The 15,345-nt window shown below is 38.3% G+C and overlaps 1 protein-coding gene across 5 annotated transcripts in view; it reads right to left on the bottom strand.

Moving 5' to 3' along the window:
* The window catches only part of GLE1 (nucleoporin GLE1-like protein), a 98,025-nt gene that overhangs the window by 10,306 nt on the left and 72,374 nt on the right, over positions 1-15,345 (bottom strand). For all 5 annotated transcript variants that reach the window (XM_088904529.1, XM_088904528.1, XM_088904530.1 and 2 more), the window contains 3 exons: positions 14,838-14,919; positions 10,482-10,568; positions 300-383 (listed from right to left, as the gene is read on the bottom strand). In XM_088904529.1, the coding sequence (XP_088760655.1) occupies positions 300-383; positions 10,482-10,568; positions 14,838-14,919 (253 nt within the window). The remainder of the gene's footprint in view (positions 1-299; positions 384-10,481; positions 10,569-14,837; positions 14,920-15,345) is intronic.

The raw sequence follows: 15,345 nt of genomic DNA, 5'->3' as shown, positions 1-15,345 counted from the left end.
AAGAAAAAAGACAGAAATGTCTTAATTAATGGCACTATATGGAGAAAATAAAATGAATGAAATCTTCCTGCTTATTCATATCACAATAGTTACTGTAAAATGGGAAAGAAAATCAATATTTGAGATGAGCATAGGGTATTATCCAGAAAAGTCTTGTCTACTTGACCTACTAATTGGCCAACTTGTATACCAGACAATACTTTCATATTAAAAATATACATACATACACACATAAAAGATGATTTACCTTTTCAATCACAAACCGGAAATGACATGCTTGAGTAGGCAAGGAAACACACCTCTGAGTACTCCATGTACTTTGGAACAGTGTAGATGCAAGCCTTGTGGAACTCAGCAAGAATAAGATCCATCGCAAGTGGGACCTAATTCACAAACAATTGTTGGATAAAAGAACTGAAATAACCACACATTGTTTACAAAAACTGAAATAACTAAACAAGTTATTTACAAAAATACTATATAAATAAAATTGATATACGTAAAAATTGAACAAAGGAGCAATGAGAAGGAAATCCTACAAATAACAAAACCATCAACCCTCCAATAAAACACAAACATGATATCAATTAGGGCTGTTCATGAGTTGCACCAAACCTACAAACCTAACCCAACTAGATCCCCACTCAACCCAATAACACATGAAAAATAGACATACTAACAATCAAATGAAAAAACAAATCACCCATGAGTGCATGCCTTTTTCTGGTTTGTGATTGAAAAGGTAGTAGATCTTATAGACTACCTATAAGGTCTACTACCTTACTATGACAATCAAGAAATGCCAAGGTAACCTAACATGTGTTGTGATGTGTTGACATGGTCACATTTCTTTCTTGTGGTCTTCCAATAAAACACTAAAATGCTATCAATCAAAACAAAAACAAAAACACCCAATGAGTGCATGCCTGGGTGATTTTATTCTGAATTTCCGATGAGTTCATGTGGTTAACACACTTTCTTGTCACCCTCCAATAAGTCATGAACATACTAATAATCAAATTTAAAACCAAATCACTTTATGAGTGCATGCCTAGGTTATTTGGGTTGGATTAGTCCATATGGTCACAACACTTTTTTGCAACCCTCCAATTAAACATAGACATTCTTTCAAAAAATGAAAGATGAAATTACCCTGTGAGTGCATGCTTGTGCCTTGTAGCTACCCCTATCGCCTAGCCTTGCCTCAACACCTTGAAAACTACGGTATTGTGTTGCATTTATTTATGAATAATCCAACCTATTCTAGAGGGACTTGGGTTCTCAATACAAGATCAATCAAAATTCAGCTTGATGCAGCTGATCCTAGGTGGAGCCTATTGCATTAGGATCACTCTTCAAGTGGGTGAAGAATTGGCTACCTGCTGCCATCCTAGGATATTATTCATACTGAAGTAAGTAAGTACATTTCATCATTTTAACTGGATGTTCCAAAATAGTGGTTAAATAAACTCATTCAGAAAGGGGATTACTCAGGCTATATAATCCATGTTTTATAGCAGAGGAGTTGGGAACAAATGGCCCAGATCTTGGAAACAAATATTCTGTTTAACTTATTTTAACAGGTATTGTTTATGCTTGGAATAATGAACTTCGATTTTATCTGAACTGTCTGATTAGGAGACTGCCTGAGTGGATTCTGTCCACTCAGCTCCCTAATGAGCTCCCTAATGATTGCAGTTTGGGGGGAGGGGGGATTCTACAAATAATATTTGATAGATGACTGCAGATAGATAAGAAGGTTACAAGAAGAAAATAGGAAAGAGAGAGTGTATTAGTAGAAGATAGAGGGAGAATAAGGAAGGTGTAGGGAAAACAAGAGAGAACACTTACACAAAGGTAACACCAAAACTAAACATTTTTCCCCATTTGTTCCATTCAATATAAAAACCTTATAAGACACTAAGGTCTGCCAGCCATTTTTTTGATCAATCGTCTGCCAGTCATTATTATTGACTAAAGAGGACTACTAGAAAAATAGAAGCTTAAAATATAGGTTGATTTTATTACTTAAGGACCAAGACACCATTGTAGGATCCACTTGACAACTAAACATAAGACCTTCATAAGACTCTTTAAAACCAGCTAAGGGATCAAAATACAGAAATTAGACATAAACATCAAAACCAAAAATCAACTTTAATATTCAAATCTTGCAGAAATTACACAAGTCCCATTCCTGTAAAAACATATAAACTAAATTTCTTTTGAACCACTAAGCCTATGTTGATCCCTATACCACTGACCTCCATGTTTGTGCATACTCTAGAGATTGATTGTATTAGCGGACTTCATAGGAGAAACATGGGCCCCACAGAGAAAACCGCAGTTCAGAGTTCAACAAGAACGTCAAATCACAGAAAGCCCCCTTTCTTTCTTTTTCTCTGTTTTCCAGGCCTGCACTACTCATTGGTTGACATAAATGCTATCAGTCATGATTAGGTCCCTCATCCTTGACTACCAAGGCTACCATTTTTTTTATCAGTAACTTATTTTATTCATGGATGATAAAGAAGATGTATATTTTTCTTTTGATAAGTAAGATGTATGTTTTATTTTATCAGCAAGAAAATTGGATTATATTAAAATGATAATCTGGATATTACAAATTCATGGTGTATCCATCCATAAGGATTCATTTCAATCCCAATTCAGGAATAAGATTTATAATGGTGCCCAAAACAGCTTTTGCCTATATACCCCTTGTTTTGCAAGAGTGTCAGTCCATTTGCTGTCCTTCTGACCCACTTGAAGGTTATGTTCAGCTCCTGTGTGATGCTCTCTATTCCTCTACTTCAAAGGCTGAAATCTTGATTGTTTAGCAATTCTTAACCATTGTAGTAATGCCATTAGCTCAGCCTTTAGTGAATCTCCTAGCCCCAGAGGTCCTGAGAAGATACCCAACACTTCCTGTGCAATCCCTAAATATTCCTCCAATACCAGCCATTCCCGTGCTTCCCATGGAACTTCCATCAAAATTTTGTTTTATTTTATTAGCCACTGGGGATAACCACTCCACAAATACCTTTTCCTTTTCTTTGGATGAGAAATTGAGGATGCCACTAGAGTCCATGCCCTTAGGACATCATTTACTGAGAATTCTTTGAATAGATCAAGTGTCTTTACCCAATGCACAGTTCTGATTTTGATGGCCTCAAACAATTCCTCTTTTGATCTACTGTTCTCATTGAAAATCCTCCCATTCATTTCTGTAGAGATAGCTGATAGACTATTAGTGTGTGTGTGGTCACCACTGACAGTGCATCGTCTTCCAATACAAGAAGAACCACATCCCTAGATGCCTTAGCTGCTGTCTGGGCTGCCTTGACACAATTAGAAAATGAAGTTAGTATTTCTAGGTCATCATCTCAGCCTTCAGCTACTACTTCTGCTAATCCTACTTTAGCCTTTGCTTCCTCAGGTACAAGAACTACAACATATCACACTTCAGCCCCAGGTAACACTAGACCCTTCTGGGTAATAAATTCAGGTGCTTCTAACCATATGACCAGTTTATCCACCTTGTTTACCACCTATTGTTTATCCTCTGGCAAAGACAAAGTATTTATTGTTGATGGCTTCCTTGTACCTATTTCTGGCAAGGGAGACATCAGACTGTCTAATGCCATCTTCCTGTCCTCAGTTTTGCATGTCCCTAAGCTTAGTGCTAACTTGCTTTTAGTTAGTAGTGTTTTTTTTTTTGATAAATCTCTTAGTTAGTAGTATTACTAAGAATCAAAACTGTTTAGTGACCCTTTTCCCTGATCGTTGTGTTTTTAGGATTTGGAAACGAGGAAGGTGATTGGGATTGGCCGTGAGACGAATGGAGTTTACCTGCTTGAGCATCCCCAGGGAAAGGAGAGCGAAGTTGGGAGATTGTTTGTTTCTCAGCCTTTGGGTCAGGTTATGCTTTAGCATAACAGATTAGGTCATTTGTCTTTTGGGTCTTTAAAGAGTCTATTTCAAATTTGTTTGAGTCAGTCCAAGTGTCTAGTTGGAGGTGTGAAAGCTATGAACTTGCAAAACATTGTAGATCAACTTATTCTTTGATCAATAAAAGAAGCAACCTTCCTTTGGAAATTGTGCATACAGATGTTTGGGGGCCATATCATATTCCTGCCATGGAGGGTATAGATACTTCTTTTTATTTGTTGATGATTATACCTGTTTCTCGTGGGTTTACCTTATGCACTCTCGAGATGAGGTCCCTTCTCTAACCCAGGCTTTCCATTAGATGGTACTGACCCAATTTGAAATCAAAGATCAAAACTCTCAGATCTGATAATGCCAAGGAGTACTTTGCAAAACCCTTGGCATCATATCTCCTAGATCATGGAGTTATTCATCAGAGCACTTGTCCCCGTCCACCTCAGCAGAATGGGGTTGCTAAGAGAAAAAATAGACATATCTTGGAGGTAGCCAAAAGCATCATGCTCAACTCTAATGTTCCCATACGCCTTTGGATGGATGCAATCCGTACTGTTGTTTACCTTATTAACCGAATTCCTTCACGGGTTATAGACATGAAAACACCATTCAACCTTTTGTATCCAGACAAGGATTTGTTCACTATTCCCCTTAAAACTTTTGGGTGTACTTGTTTTGTTCAAATCCTTGGACCTCACCTCTCCAAATTTGATCCCAAGGTTGCTAAATGCATTTTCCTTAGGTATGCACAAAATCAAAAGGGGTATTGCTGTTATGAGCTTGATTCGGGGAGGCATTTTGTGTCCATGGATGTCACAGTTTTTTGAGGATATGCCCTACTATCACAGGGCTTCTCCTTAGGGGGAGTGTCGTGAGGAAGGACTTCAGCCCAGAAGTTCCATTACCTATCCAAGTTACCAAGGGGGAGTGCCATGAAGAGGGTTGTCATAAGTGCAGGGAGTTGAGAGTGTATCATAGAAAGTGGTACTCAACAGTCCAGGTCAATCCCAACACCTTCTACAACTTCAGATCCAGACACTACTGCCATTGTTGAGCCCACTATTGTAGACATTTTGCCTAACACTGTTGAGCCTCAACCTCCTTCAGATGACCTTGATCTTCCAATTGCAATTCGTAAAGGGAAGTGCCGTTGTACTTCATCTACTGCTCATTGTATCTCCCAGTTTCTTTCTTATGATTGTCTCTCAGAATCCTATAGATCCTTCCTGGCATCTATTGCTACTATTCCTATACCTAGAACAGTGCAAGAAGCTCTTTTGATACCTAAGTGGAAAGAAGCGATGAAAGTAGAGATGGATGCTCTTGTTAAGAACAATACATGGGAACTAGTTGACCAGCCTGAGATGAAGAAACCTGTTGAATGCAGATGGGTGTTTACAGTGAAATATAATGCTAATGGTTCTGTAGAGAGATAAAGGCCAAATTGGTTGCAAATGGATTCACACAAACTTATGGCATAGACTATATGGAAACCTTTGCACCAGTTTCCAAGATGAACATGATCAAAGTCCTACTATCTATTGCCGCAAACTTCTCATGGCCATTGTTTCAAATGGACGTCAAGAATGCATTTCTCAATAGAGACTTATAGGAGGTGTACATAGAGTTACCCCCGAGTTTTTACAGTACAGAAGCAGGAAAGAAAGTTTGCCGGCTAAAGAAGGCTTTATATGGGCTGAAACAATCTCCAAGAGCTTGGTTTGATAGGTTTAGACTGGCCTTGGAAAAATTTGGTTACATGCAAGCTCAATCAGATCACACTCTCTTCTTTAAGAAGACAGACTCCTTGACCTTACTTGATGTGTATGTGGACGACATTGTGGTGACGGGAAGTGATATTAGTGAGGTTGACTCCCTTAAGCAACATCTTCACAAAGAATTTGAAGTGAAGGACTTGGGAGAATTGCACTATTTCTTGGGAATTGAGGTAGCTCAATCTAAGCATGGCATTTTTATCTCTCAAAGAAAGTATGTCCTTTACTTATTGGAAGAAACTGGAAAGTTAGGAGTAAAGCCCACTGACACACCCATTGAGTTAAACCATAAAACAAGTGCTATGTATCAAAGGTTGGTTGGGAAACTTCTTTATCTTTGCCTAACACGACCAGATGTTTCATATGTTGTCAGTGTTGTTAGTTAGTACATGCATTCTCCTAGGACCACTCACCTTCTTGTGGTGAAAAGGAAACTTGCTTACTTGAAAAGATGCCCAGGGAAAGGCATACTCTTCAAGAATAGTGGTCACATGAAGATAGAGGTATATACAGATGCTGATTGGGCTAGATGCATTGATGACGGAAGATCCACCTCTGGGTACTGTGTATTTGTAGGGGGAAACAAGTGGAGAAGCAAGAAACAAAATGTGTTGCTCGCTCCAGTGTTGAAGCTGAATACAGGTCCATGGCCAATGGTGTTGCACAAGTGTTATGGCTGAAATCTTTGCTTGATGAACTGGGAATTGACTATGAGAAACCTCTAATGTTGTATTGTGATAATCAAGCAACAATTAACATTGCCCACAACCCAATACAACATGACAGGACTAAACATATCGAGGTGGACAGACATTTTATCCGAGAGCGAGTGGCATCTCAAGCAGTCACAAAAATCAAGTTGGAGACAGATTTACGCAAGTTGGGAATGACGAATATCTACTCCAAACTTGAGGGGGAGTGTAGAGATAGCTGATAGACTAGTAGTGTGTGTATGGTCCCAGCCCCACACTTTATTTTTACTGTTTATTTCTTTATATTTCAGTTATGGTAGTTGGGTTGGTTGAGCCATGTTTGTTTTCTTTTTGTTTTAAGGGTATTAGAGTAACTATACTCCTTGTAAAGTTATAAATATAAATAAGATTCAGTGGGGCGGTTAGTTTTGATTCTGCCGCACCCTTTCTTTCTCTCTTAATTCTTCTCTTCTCTCTTTTCTTCTGTTCGTGACCATCCTTTCTTTTCTTTTTCTACTAATTTGTATCAGAAAACAATCAGTTTCTGATTTATTTTTATTCAAGCCTTTCCTCCAAAATAGTCCATACTGCTGTGGTCCTAGTTGCTTTCCACATAATTCTTCCTCTCTTCTTCAGTTGCCTTAGGAAACTTGGGCTGAAAAGGCTTGCTTACATCCTACGAAGGAGACCACCTGCAACCAAAAAGAGAACAACAGAGGTCCCAAATGCAAAACACAGAAGGGCAAGAAAGGAATAAATGAGATAGGGATTCACCACTTGCAAGTTGCAAGGCAAAGGAAGCACATGTGAGGTGATTAGCATTTGTTTGGCCTTCTCTTTTGAAGCATATTAGTAGTGGGTCAGGCTTACTCCAAATCTCTTTCATAGGGAAATTCTCACCCGCATTATTTGGTCACAATAGGGAATTAAGGAAAGAAGCACAAGTAAAAACTGCATTGGGTATACCAGACCAAACTCTAGTGTCCTCTACTGGTTGATTCAGAAAGATTAGCTGAAGTATGATCAACAGTTGAACAAGTGCTTCACATTCATTATCCCTTGGACCTCTTCTAAAGCCAAAATCCCAACTTGTCCCTGAAGAAGAGAAAGTAGCAAACCTCGATACAGGCTGTTGTTTGTAATTAGATAATGAGAAGAAACTTGGAAAAAGCAAATTGAAGGGGGATTTCAGCCAGCCATAGGACTTTCAATTACCTTATGACAAAGACTATCGCTTTCTAAAGGAAACTTCCATAGCCATTTCCCTAAGAGTGCTGTATTTCTACAAATTAGGTTCCCTATTCCCAATCCTCTTTGCTCCTATGTCTTGCTAACTTGCTTCCACTTCTTCTCGTCCTCTGGATCCCAAAGGAAGTCCCTAATGATTTTCTTTAATTGATCTGCCACTCTAAGTGGAATTCTAAAGGTGGAAAGGTAGTAGATGGGCAGGTTAGCTAAGGTTTCCCTGATCAAAGTTATCCTCCCTTCCAACAAAATGTAAGTCCTTTTCCATAGTGCCAGCCTTTTAGTTAATTTCTCTACTACTGATTTCCAAAAATCCTCTAGTCATGGGTTCCCCCCTAATGGAAGCCCAAGATAATCCATGGGCCAATTCTTTACCTCACGCCCTAGAGTCTCTACCCACATTCTTATTTCTTCCTCTTCCAAATTAACCCCTGCTATACAGCTCTTTCCCAAGTTCACCCTCAGATTTGAAACCAACTCAAAGGTAACCATGAGTTCCTTTAAATTCATCATGTCATTTTGATTGCCTCCTTCACAGAACAAGATTATATCATCTACAAACTACAAGTGGGACACTGTCACCTCATTCCTGCCTACCTTCTATCCTCTAAATAATCTTTCCCGATCGGCCTTCACAACCATCTACAAACTACTAAAGTGAATAGGAAAGGGGATAAAGGATCTCACTATCTCAAACCTCTTTTGGCTGGAAAAAAATCTTTGGCCACCCCATTTATTAAGATTGAATAGTGTATTGAACTTAAGCATCCTTTAATCCACATTCTCCACCTGTCTCCCAACCTGATCCACTCTAAGATTTCAAGGAAAAATGACCAGTTCACTAAATCATAAGCCTTTTCCAAATCCAATTTGCAAACCGAGCATTTTCATCTTCTCTGTCTCTTCTCCACTACACACTCATTTGCTACCAAAATTTGGTCAATTATTTGTCTCCCTTCAACGAAAGCTCCTTGAAATTGTGAGATCACTAGAGGCAAACTCTTTTTAAGTCATCCATCTAGGACCTTTTCTATTATCTTATAGACTTCTCACTAGGCTTATGGGTCTGAACTCTTTAGGTTCTTTGGCTACCTTCTTCTTGGGAATTAATTCTATGAACGTTGAGTTTACTCCTCGAGATATTTCCCATTCACGAAATAACTCATTGAAAACTTCCAATATATCATCTTTCAAGAACTCCCAACACTCTTGATAAAAAGCCATGGAGAAACCATCCAGCCCTAGGGCTTTAAATCATTCCATCGAGAACATTACCTATATGATCTCCTTAGATAAAGATGTATATGACATATCAATTATTAAATTAATGACCCTTCAACCCATGTCCTTTTTAGTCTTCCCCTGACTCATCTAACCCCTTTAACTTGTGCCCAAACCATCACAATATACTTTCCATGATCACCTATTGGAGTTACTCCTATGTTGAATAAGTTCCTTTCTGATTCTATCCTTACTAGTTTTGTCACCCATCCATGTCAACATTCACATTTTTGCCACACACTTTTTGGAAATGTTGCTTTTTGATTGCCCAATACTTTGCTCTGTGCAATATTGTGGTCTTATAACAGTTTTATAAAATTTTCCTTTTCGCCTAGGTGGTATTCTCTGATTAAATAAGACTCTAGATGCACTCCTCTCCATTTTGTCCATCCCCCATCTCTCCCTTGTTATCGATTATTAAACCAAGGTAACGAGAAAGGTCACATCAAGATACCTCCTAGTCTCCAATCCTAAGTGTACCCTAATTTCCACTCCTATTGTCATTAAGTTCACATTGAATATATTCCACTTTGTTCCAACTTACTTTAAATACTTTTATATCTAAAGTATTTGTCTAAAAATAAAGGCTAGTGCAAAAAAATAAAGGCTAACTAGCTAACTGTTTAGTCTTGGTTAAGTCCCTTAACTGGAAGGTCTGATATCTCTCCCATAGGTGTTCTAACATTGGTTGGTGCATCCTCATACATGTCCATGATTAGGGTCTACATATCTAAATTGGGGCTTCTTTCTTTTCCGAAAAGTGCCCGATATCCCTTAGAGAACATTGATGTTTTAACTTTTTAATCTATATTCCTTTTCAAAAACATTCAATGATATTGGTTCTCTAAAAGCCTCCCTCAAAATGATCTCTCTTGTGACCCCTTGCTTGGCTAATGGCATCTCCAGGCTGTTTGCAGATCAGTGAACAAATCTAAATTGGGCTCTCGGCTCACTTGCTAGTTGTCACACTTCTCTTTAGATATTTCTGAGTTGCCATGAACATCATACATAACTTCAGATTGCCAAGGCTACCAGTACAATGCACTAGATAATATTCGCAATTTCCCATAAAAGAAACTTAAACCAATAAAAACTCAAGCCACCTACATTAATTGGCTTTTCTTATATTATAATATATAACAAGATTGATCACATATTTGGACTCTAAAGCTGTTAATTTGCTTATACTGAGATGAGAAGCAGCACACCTAACTATTATTTGAGATTGCATCAATATTTTAGACTCAGAACATATCTTTTTCTATGGTGCCAACTAGTCATCACATTGACTAGGGAGGCCAAAATGACAAGTCATCATCACGCCTCATCAACAACATTGATTTATAGTTGGCTTAGAGCCAGACCTCCAGGTCAACCCAATAAATTGGCTGCCTTCGTGACTTCGTCCCCTCAAATCCCCACCCTGTGAGAGCTCTTATAAGTGCAAAACCATGAGGTTTCACTTTGTTTTCATTACAATGATTTCTTAATAAACTGAAAAACAAGAACATGTAAACATTAGAAAAAGAAAGAAAGACCAAACCTGTGAAGTAACAAGAACAATGACATGTGCACAAGCGAAAGAAGTACTACCAAAATCTGCACTTGGATTTTCACACTGGGAAACAACCTGCATATCAGAATGGGGAATAGTCACAACCTACATACACATACATGTATCATCTGCATCTCTTGTAATAGGGAAATCTTCAAGTAGAATCGAACAAAAAGCACTCAAAATTACTGAATAATGATGACTTCTAACCATTAACAGGTGAAGAAAAGAAACATGAGTGAGATTTCAACTCAAATGCACCCTAAAAATTAAATGTCTATTGGTGAAAATTTTACGGAAAGTAAGAAAGTTTGTTGACATATAGAATCTCTTAAAAGAGCTGCATCTAGAGACAAATAAGCATCTAAAATACATACATATATACATATACATATACATATACATATACATATACATATACATATCTATATATATATAGGCTTTGCTTTGAAAGTAGTATGAGAGGAAATATGGAAGAGAAGAAAGAAGTTATTTGAGACCAAAACTGAAAAAGGTATGCAAACTGCCTATTTCTTCTTTTATTCAAATATAACAAGAATAAGTACAATTACAATAGTGCCCCAACAGTATACCACAATGTGTAATAATAATATAAGCCAAGGATCAAAATTTCAATACAACACACCCTGTATTGGGCGTATCGTATCATATCTTTTGGAACCCATTCCTTTTTAATAAAAAATATATAAAAACCTATATAATAATCAATTTTTGAAAAAAAAAACTAAAAAAATATTAAGTGCATGGTTTTTAGTACCGATACACCTCTGCCGATACACAGAGGTGTATCGATACTTTGAACCTTGATATAAGCCTTGATTACATCTTCAATAATCCCCCTCAAGCTGGTGAAGAGATATCAGGCACACTTTTTTCTTAAGATAAAACCAAAAATATATTAATAATGAAAAACAAATACAACCTGAAGGGGTGCTAAGACAGCACCACCATCCAAACTAAGGAGAGGCTAGGCACCCAAAGCCCAATACAATAATCCCCTAAATAACTACCACCCCAACCACCCCAAAACAGAATACAAGAAGAAGCAAAAACCCAAATCTGGAAACATTCTCTTGAGAGAACTGAACTGAACCTGAGCACCATTTCAAGGCTGCCAAAGGAACACCAGTCTTCTCCCTTCACCTGTGACATTTCCAACATTCCCCTCACTCTTCATCAACAATGTCTAGAGCCTCCCCTCCCTCTTCCTCCCAATTCTCACCCCCTCCCCAACTGCTTTCCGCTTGTTATTTTCCTGCCTTCTATTTTGTTCAAAGTTGTAGAGAACACTGATGTGGTCCCCATAGTGTTCGTATGGCAGCAATATTTCTGTTAGATATGACCGTGTTAGTTGGTAGTTATTTCATTTAGTTATTTCAGCTTTATTATTAGTTATTTCTTATTCTATTTGCCATGTAAGCAATAAGGGCAATTCAGCCCTTTTACAGTTATATAAATACTAAGAGTGGGTTGGCAGAAATCATTACCTTCCCTCTCTTTTTGTGAAACTCTCTTCGTGTACTTCTTCTCTTCCCTCTTCTCTTCTTCTTCTCTTCAAATTTTCATCCTTTTTTCTTTTAAATTCAAGACTGATTGTAGTCTAGATCGACACTGATGTGGACCCCACTGATCCCCCAGTGTTCATATGGCAGCAATATTTCTGTAAGATATGACAGTGTTAGTTGGTAGTTATTTCAGCTTTATTATTAGTTATTTCTTATTATATTTGCCATGTAAGCAATAAGGGCAATTCAGCCCTTTTACAGTTATATAAATACTAAGAGTGGGTCGGCAGAAATCATTACCTTCCCTCTCTTTTTCCAAAATTCTCTTCGTGTATTTGCCATGTAAGCAATAAGGGCAATTCAGCCCTTTTACAGTTATATAAATACTAAGAGTGAGTCGGCAGAAATCATTACCTTCCCTCTCTTTTTCTGAAACTCTCTTCGTGTATTTCTTCTCTTCTTCTTCTCTTCAATTTTTCATCCTTTTTTCTTTTAAATTCAAGACTGATTGTAGTCTAGATCGACTACTTGGTATCAGAGCCGAACTAGGAGTTCTTATGCTAGTCTTATTACGCTGTTCAATTGCCTTTCTCACCAATGCTTCTCCCCCTAGGAAGAAAAGACCAAGAGATTTCCCACTGATATCTGTCTGTCAATTAGTTAATCAATGCCCACTTTTCCTTTCTCAGAACTAATTGCCTTGAGGGCTTCTTCATCTTTATTCCCTTCTATCCCCCTCCCCCCCCCCCCCCCTTCACTTCTTTCCTCTCTAAACTTATCCTGGACTTCGATTCCAAAGAATTTTTTGGTGTTCCATTTCTCGCAATCTTCCCCCCTAAATCAGCAATTCCCATCATCTTTCTCCTCCTCCAAATTCCTTCTAGATGACTTTATTATATTCATATCTTCCTTCTCCCCTGCCGATGCTTTGTCAGTTTGGAAATTTGAAATTCTGCTTTGAGCCATCCTGTCTGATTCAGCCTCTAAACAGTTTGCATTTCCTCTCTCTTTCAAACAATTTGAAACTCTAGATTTTGATTTTGATTTAGTTCCTTTCCTCTTATAGATTCTCTTGAATCTACAACAAGGACCGTCCCTGACCAATCCTTCCTTGAGGCAATGAAATACCTTAGTAACATGAACAAGCTGCCCATTATTGGATCCTCTTAATCTTCTCGGCTCCCCTACAATGGGATTCTCGGAATTAGACAGCTTCGCCACGCCTTCACTTCTTCTCCTTCCTAAGTCCACCCCCAACTTTCCTACAAAGACTGAAGTTGTCGAACCTGTCTCTTTAGACTCCATAGTAATGGCGTCCCTTGACTCACTAACCACGTCCTGGTTCAGAACCCTCCTACTGAAATCAAAGGAGATGGTCTTATTCTCTGAGGCGATTAAACACATATCCCCTCTAAAATTTTCTTCCTTACCAAAATTTTCTTCCGTCACCGGGTTCAACCCCATCTCATATCATGCCAACATCTTTCTTGTCGTGAATAGTTAAGTCCTCGACCGCAGCTCTTTCTTGTGAACCACCTCCTTCAGTATCCCATGGTAAAGCTTGGGGAAATATCTTCTCCAAACATGCTTCAACCTTCTGACCATTAGACAGATTCATATCTTCCAAACTCATGAACTTCACAACCACCCACTCCCAAGACTCCTTCCTCTTGCCATGGCCACCAAAAAGTCTTAAATCATTATGTTTAGAAGTTCTTACCTTTTTTGCCCTCAAAACCATGGGTTTATCCTTCCTTGTAATTCTTCCTCCCTTGACCTGCTAGCCCTGAGAGAATCTCTTTTCTGATCTGCTGCGGCTTAGACGAGAGACATTGTCAATCTTCGAAGGGGAAGAAAATGGACCAAAATTATCGTCCATTAAACTCGACTTCTTAGGGGTCGCATGCAAAGGAGGCTCTTTGATTACATTAATTGATCTTAGATTTTCTCTTTTTGGGCCAACTAACCCGAATCGACAACCCGATGAATAAAACCCGCCCCACCCATCTACTCGCAGCACCACCTCTCCATCTTCCCCATAACTGTTTTGGAGCAGACGAGACTCATTCGCAGACTTCCAACGTTCCGTGTCGGTTCCACTCCCCTATTCTCGAGCTCACCCCACTTCCTCAGGCTCCTTGTTGCTCCACCAAAGCGATGATTCAGTTTCTTTCGCAATCCAAACCCTGTGCCAAAGTCCATCCAAGATTCTAATTCTTGCAGCACGAAGATCCTGAATATCAACATCAACCAGAGACCCTCCGATTGCATTCACGATACTCTCGAACACTCTTACCACCTAGAGATTGAAAGGGAGGCCCAAGAGCTTTAATACTATCATCTCGACTGTGTGATATCAGGCACACATACCCAACATGTCCACCCTCTATGTCTTTTGTTCTATCATTTAAAAAAACATCAAAAAATGTCTGCCCACCGAAAAAACTTCTTTTATCAGGACCTGGAGTCATTTCTGTTCACGGGTTCACACTCATACAATGCTATGTCATCAAGGCACTATGATGGCAACAGTAAGAAGTTGTAGCAATGATGAAAGTGCCCCAATGCCAAGCAAGACTTAAGTTTAGATATGAAAGATGTTTAATATGAGTGGAAATATAGAAAGGAAGAGAAGAAAGAAGAGAGCTTAATTAAAAGTAAGATGGGAAGAGGTTAGTCAACTGCCTACTCCTTTCATTCAATATAAGAATCAGTACAATTACCACAGTGACCCTACTACAGTATATCACCATGTACTACATCTTCCACATACATAAAAGGGAAAATCATGTTTCCTGACAAGACAAAAAAATAATACCTTCTTGGCAAACATGGCAACACTGATTGACTGAGGACAATTTGGATCATTGAAAATTTTCATCAGCTCCTTTGCTTTTGCTCTTCAAAGGACAAGATATTTAAATGTATATGTCAGTATGTAGCCCGCACTGGACTGGAATATATCAAAGGTACAGATATTCCAACCTATGCCAATATGTAAACATTAAAGACTGAAAACAAATGAAAGACCTAAACAATATATGACCTAGTTATCAGCACATACAAAATGGACAACTTACTTCATAATGTGATTTATTAGAAACATTAGTTTAAAGAAAATGCGAACAGGAAATATTTCTTAGACTTTCATGTATTAAAACATAGACAACTTGTGATATTGTTAATAATGATCTACTTAACTTTTTAATTGGAGGACAACCTTTTATTTATTTATTTTTTATCACAACTTCACAGTACAAAGGGGCCATTACGTGGTGCAGTTGTAAAACCTTGGGCTGAAAAATATGAAAATGTGGGTTCAAGTC

The sequence above is a fragment of the Nelumbo nucifera genome, chromosome 4 (genome assembly GCF_055504915.1).
Source record: "Nelumbo nucifera cultivar China Antique chromosome 4, China Antique-T2T, whole genome shotgun sequence".
NCBI lineage: Eukaryota > Viridiplantae > Streptophyta > Magnoliopsida > Proteales > Nelumbonaceae > Nelumbo > Nelumbo nucifera.
Note: the sequence above shows the minus strand (reverse complement) of the source record. Positions and strands in the feature narration are given on the sequence as shown.